Source organism: Silurus aristotelis (genome assembly GCF_946808225.1).
Source record: "Silurus aristotelis genome assembly, chromosome: 9".
NCBI lineage: Eukaryota > Metazoa > Chordata > Actinopteri > Siluriformes > Siluridae > Silurus > Silurus aristotelis.
Genome location: NC_139582.1, coordinates 11,662,532 through 11,669,106, shown reverse-complemented (window position 1 = coordinate 11,669,106; position 6,575 = coordinate 11,662,532). Strand labels below are relative to the sequence as shown.

The following is a 6,575-nucleotide window of genomic DNA, read 5'->3' as shown; positions in this document are numbered from 1 at the left end:
TTAACGGAAACGCCGTTCTGAAGCGTCTTTACAGGTATTTTGACTGCTCCCTCCACCCATACCGAAAGTGTACGATTAGACACGCAACACTAAACAAAGTGTGGCTGCTTAACCGTGTATTTTCAGGATGTGGCTGCTTAACCGCAGTCTTGTGCTGCCGCTGTCTTGTTCATTTCGTAGGGCCCTACATCTCTCTCACTCGACAGCATGCCTCTGTTTGAGGTGCTGCAGTAAATTGGTGGTACTGCTACCTTTGTTTGCTCACTGCCATGTTGCTTGTGTATCTCTATAGCAAACGCAGGGGAAGGGCTGAGTTCGTTCGAAACTATGGAAGCCCAGAGGGGCGCGTCGGCGGACATTAAAGAGAAAACCGATTTTTTTTAAAACATATCGATGTAAACTACACATTCGAGTTAATCGATAAAATCGATTTATCGCCCAGCCCTAACACACACACACACACACACACACACACACACACACACACACACACATATATACAGTAATCACCCGTTCACGGCGGTGGTTATGTTCCAAAACCGCCCGCTATAAACACACACAGGAAACATTTGCAAGAATATAGCGAGATGAATTTTGTGTACATTCGTAGAAATACAGTACACTGTATCACATTTATAGTGAGTACATGAACTGTACAGTATACAGTTCTGTAGTAGCGTAGCCTATCTATCTATCTATCTATCTATCTATCTATCTATCTATCTATCTATCTATCTATCTATCTATCTATCTATCTATCTATCTATCTATCTATCTATCTATCTATCTATCTATCTATCTATCTATCTATGCAGGGGTGATTGTAAATGTCATCAGTGCTTATGCCCAACAAGTGGGTTGTGAGATGAATGAGAAAGAAAAATTCTGGAGTGAGTTAGATGAAGTGGTGAAGAAAAAGAAAGAGTGTACCTAAAAGAGAAGGTTGGTGATTATAGCAGACTTCAATGGCCATGTTGGTGAAGGGAACAGAGGTGATGAGGGGGTGATGGGTAGGTATGGTCTTTAGGAGAGGAATGTGGTAGATTTTGCTAAAAGGATGGAAATGGTGGAGGAATGTACACACAGGTGGACTATATTCTGTGCAGGAGATGCAACCTGAAAGAGATTGGGGACTGTAAGGTGTTGAGAGGGGATAGGGGATAGGATCGTCTCTGAGCCCTTTCCTGTTTGCAGTGGTGATGGAGAGGTTAACTGACGAGGTCAGACAGGAGTCTCCATGAACTATGATGTTTGCAGATGATATTGTGATTTGTGGTGAGAGTAGTGAGCAGGTTGAGAAGAGCCTGGAGAGGTGGAGATATGCGCAGGGGAATGAAAGTCAGTAGAAGTAAGAGTACATGTGTGTGAATGAGAGGGAGGGCAGTGGAGTGGTGCGGTTGCATGGAGAAGAGGTGGAGAAGGTGGAGGAGTTTAGTTACCTGGGGTCAACAGTGTGAAGTAATGGAAAGTGTGTTAGAGAAGTGAAGAAAAGAGTGCAGGCAGGGTGGAGTAGGTGGAGAAGAGTGACAGGAGTGATTTGTAATAGAAGAGTATCTGCAAGAATGAAAGAAAAGGTTTATAGGACTGTGGTGAGACCTGAGATGTTGTATGGATTAGAGACAGTGGCATTGATTAAGAGACAGGAGGTAGAGCTGGAGGTAGCAGAGCTGAAGATGTTGAGGTTTTCGTTGGGAGTGACGACGATGGACAGGATTAGAAATTAGTTTTTTAGAGGGACAGCGCATTTAGGACGTCTTGGAGACAAGGTGAGGGAGGTGAGATTGAGACGGTTTGCACATGTGCAGAGGAGGGACATGGGGTATATCAGTAGGAGAATGCTGAGGATGGAGCCGCCAGGAAGGAGGAAAAGAGGAAGACCAAGGAGGAGGTTTATAGATGTGGTGAAGGAAGACATGAAGGTGGTCAGTTTGAAGGAGGCAGATGTAGAGGACAGGGGGGTATGGAGATGGATGATCCGATGCAGCCAAAAAAAAGAAGATTCTAGAATTATAATAGAATAGAATAGAATAGAAGATAAATAATTTAATCCATTTCGCAATAAGACCGTAAAATATGGTGCTGTCAATACATTCAGGATGCACTGTAAATATAAATTTAGATGTCATATGTTTTTATTTCGTCCAGTATATTACTATTTTTTTGCAATCTATTTATGATCAGTATAATCCGCTTCAGAATTACTGGCCTTTGGTTATAAAAACATCTTTGCAGTAATTACTATAGTGTCAAAACAAAATGAGGAGACGTCTAACCTTCAATTAAAGTAAATTTATTTGAAGAAATTGTGACTTTGTTTTCATTGTGAGATTGACAGTTAGGAAATTATGTTTCATATTTATATATTTATATTTATATATATTTATATATTTATGTCAGTAGGCACGAGCCAAAAGACTTTGTCGAGACAGCTTGTCCTCGCGGGTGTCTGGTGTCTTGAAAACATTCTTAGTATAATTCAAGCGCAATGTCTCGAAGGTTTAATGTAAAAACAAAGTGCAGCCCAGGCATTACAGTGTATATTATAGAATTAATGAATGTGTTGCCATTGAAATGCTGAAGACGGAGGAAGATGGAGCATAGGAGCAGGCTGGTATGAAAAGACAGAAAGCAAAACAAATGTCCACACTCAGCCAGAGCAGGTCTGCTCTCGTTTTAACCCAGGAAATAAATCCAATTTCCATTAGACTAATTAATTGAGATGGTTAGTGCAACGTGCCTAAGAGGAATACTGGCTTTTACATGCGTATGTGCGTGTGTGTGTGTGTGTGCAAGTGTGCGCTCATACTGTAATCCTCTGATGGCTATGCATCTCTGCATATGAATTAATAATGCAAGCGTTATGTTACTTTTGCTAATCACTTTAATGAATTATGATTTAATCAGGTCAAACGTTCAAAAGCTCAGCCAGAACTGTAAAATTCTTTTCAGCCAAAACACAGTTAGAAATTAAATAAAGTTCCACATGGCATATTGCTTTAAGACAGAACAGCAATTCAGTGGGGTTTTTTTTAGAAATGCATTTTGAACCTGAATATTAAGTGTAAATTATTTAAAATATATAAAGGGCTCAGGGAGCGTTTTGTAACTACAGCTATATCTGTGCTTCTATTTAGAGTTTTACATATTGAAAAGATTTCTGTTTTTAATTGATTAGAATTTCTTTTTTTTAATTCCTCCCCCCCCCTCCCCCCATTCCTTAAAACTGGATGGTGTTTACATCATTCAATGCTACTGAGGATGATCCTACATACTGTAGGCAGCTTAAAGATACATGAGATTACTGTGGCTGGTACCATTTAGAATCCATAAAGATGTTTTTGGACTGCAAATGATATGAACAGTTTTCACTAAGGTCTCCGTCAATGAACAGTTCATAACTCACCTGAATATACCATGTTGAAACTTTGATTTCCCTCTGCGGATCTTCCCACTTCGTTCCATACCTTCCTCTGGATAGTGTCGAATTGGATGCCACTCTGTGGAGCTGGGGACGGTTCCTCATCAATGCCTTGGGTGGTTCCATGAAATTTCGGATTAAGAACGGGGGCTTTGAGGATGGATGTGGTCTGTAATTAATGTCAACAGTCTGCTACATTGACTCAGGACTACAGTTTCCATCTAATCACCATCACTGTATCTGCAATAAATGGACATTCGTGCAACCCAGACAAGGATAAGGTTCCCTCTTGGGTCTGGTTCCTCTCAACGTTTTTTCCTTATGCCATCTCAGGGAGTTTTTCCTTGCCACAGTCGCCACCGGCTTGCTCATCAGGGACGAACTTACACTTATAAAGAACATATTCATTTTTTTTACCACATTATCTGTGTAAAGCTGCTTTGAAACAATGTTCATTGTTAAAAGCGCTATACAAATAAAAATGAATTGAATTGAATTGATTAATTTCTTGGTTATACAATTGCAATTTCACTATCCGAAGTCACTCAGGTTGATTCACTTGGAAAATAGAATTAACCACACAGTAAATTATTATTTTCACTAAACCTCGGCAACCTCAGGGACAAGACACTCTCAGAATCTACAGAGCATTTGATTGGACAGAAAATTAAACGAGAAGCTGAATGATATCATCACGTTTGTTGATCCGTATTGTTGTTAGAGAGAGAGAGAGAGAGAGAGAGAGAGAGAGAGAAATTAATTTTGGAGCACAGTAATAGACAATAGTAAAGCTAAAATGATCATACAAAACATTAATTTAGGTTTTACAGGAACTTTAAGTAATGAATCAAGATCATGATAATATACAGTTATATTTCAGTCGTACAATGAGTAATTTTGGAAACTGCTGTATACTTACTTCCTGCTTTAATATTATTTTTGATACCTCAGTTTTAATGTTATCAGGTCCCATTTTGTGCATAGACATATAAACTGTAATATATTTTCTGAGGACGTATGTGCTACTATGGATTACAATATTTTAATGAAAGGTCTTGAATAGTTGAATCTGAAAATTTTGCCAGAATGTGTGAGGTGAATGTCACTGAGGTGGTGTGATACAGCCTGAAGCAAACCACCCTGAAGTAGATTATTTTTGTATAATCCTAACAGTATTGTGTTGTTTTGCTTGTACCACAGTTCTGATGATTATAATGCTTTTAATAAAAGGTTTATATTTATATTCAATATTTAGTACTATTTATAACTCCAGTTCCAACTTTAATCCTTGAGATGATAGAATCAGTCATCAGTCATCATCTCTCTCTCTCTCTCTCTCTCTCTCTCTCTCTCTCTCTCTCTCTCTCTCTCTCTCTCTCTCTCTCGCTCTCTCTCTCTCTCTCTCTCTTTTCTTCTCAAGGAACACACAGATAAACAGATGAAGTGTGAAGTATAATTTTTTTTAATCAAAGTTTCCTGTTGTTAAAGTGACATGGCTAAACACAACATTGTGCTTATAAAAATGCCTCTGCAGAAAATCTCATGTCTGTGGAGCTGAGCTGTGGTGCTGGTCCCATCCACATGGTTCTGGAGCCCCCTCGTCCTCTGCTGCTGGACTGCCATCTGGGGAGCACTGAGACTCCACTCAACATCACTTGGCTCCAGGACGGGGTGGTGCTGAGCGCAAGTGAGGCCATCCGGCTGCTTCCCAACAGCTCCCTGCTGCTTCTGCCCTCAGCCAATGATGGGAAAGTTTCAGCAGGAATGGAGGGAGCCTACAGTTGTCTGAGTGGGAGCTCTTTTGGGACACTCACCAGTCGCATTGTCACTCTGCAGCTGGCCAGTAGGTTCAATATATATATATATATATATATATATACAGAGATGGTTCGACTTACGATTTTTCAATCTTACAATGATGATAGCAATACGACAATATTTACAATTTCACGCAACAGGCACAAGTTAGACGGACAGCTGGGATCTCTCGCCCTGTGAGATGCCCTACTCTCGCTAGCGGTCGACAGAGTCAAGTTGTCTCAGTGTGTATTGTTTTCTGTTTCAAACGGTTTTAAACCGCAATTTTAGTGACAAAAGCATGTTTTCCAAGTATGTCTCGTGCTGGTAGTGAAAAAAGAAGAGGAAAACAATCAGTTTAGAGCAGGAAATAAAAATTGTAAATCAGCATGAAGCAAGAAAGGCTGTCAAAGTCATAGTACCATTGGGGTCGTCGTAACGAATCTCCATTGCAAGTAGAGGACTACCTGTGTGTGTGTGTGTTTATATATATATATATATATATAGTACAGACCAAAAGTTTGGACACACCTTCTCATTCAAAGAGTTTTCTTTATTTTCATGACTATGAAAATTGTAGATTCATTGTAGATTTTTTTTTTTTTCCCCAAACATTTACATTATTTATTACATTTATTAAATTATAGAAACTCATCATTATATCACCCAGCACACATGCTAATTATGAAACAAAATTGTTTGTGAATGAAGAATTATAATTTTTGTTTAATGAAAAGTAGTTTATGTAATTACCAAGATGAGAACCCAGCTAGGTTTACGCAGAAAATATGTTGTTATAGTAAAGAACACATTAATCTGGTTTTCTGTATGTTTGTGATGGTTTGTATGCTCATTATATATTCCTCAGTCAAGTCAAGTCAAGAAGCTTTTATTGTCATTTCAACTATATATTGCTGACGCAGTACACAGTAAAATGAAACAACGTTCCTCCTGAACCCTGGTGCTACATACAACAATCACAGACAACAGAAAACACAGGGCTAAGGACTAGTAAGTGTCCTTGCCACATAAAGTGCATGTGTGCAACCTGGTGCCTGGTGCAAACAGTGCAAAGACAACACAAGATAGTGCAAGACAATACAGGACAGTGCAAGACAAATACAAACAACACAAAATACAAAATAGCTCTGCCAGTAAAACTGTTGTGAAGAGACAAAGTGAACAGTAGCAAAAATGTAAACAAAACGTACAAAAGCGCAAATAGCAGCAGTTCAGATGTGCAAAAAATGGCATGAGTGGTACTGAAGACATGGGTGTGTGAAGTGTGTGTTGAGTCCGGGTTGTACAGATCAGTCACACAGTTTTGTGTTTGTGTGTATGTGTGTGATTTCAGTATGTT

The 6,575-nt window shown here is 39.3% G+C and overlaps 1 protein-coding gene across 6 annotated transcripts in view; it reads left to right on the top strand.

Annotated features, from left to right (window-relative positions):
* igdcc4 (immunoglobulin superfamily, DCC subclass, member 4) overlaps positions 1–6,575 on the top strand; it is a 63,174-nt gene that overhangs the window by 17,194 nt on the left and 39,405 nt on the right. For all 6 annotated transcript variants that reach the window (XR_014535144.1, XR_014535145.1, XM_083550834.1 and 3 more), the window contains exon 2: positions 4,953–5,261. Coding sequence is in view for 4 of the 6 variants with exons in the window: in XM_083550834.1 (XP_083406960.1) it covers positions 4,953–5,261 (309 nt within the window). In the remaining 2 variants the exon portion in view is untranslated. The remainder of the gene's footprint in view (positions 1–4,952; positions 5,262–6,575) is intronic.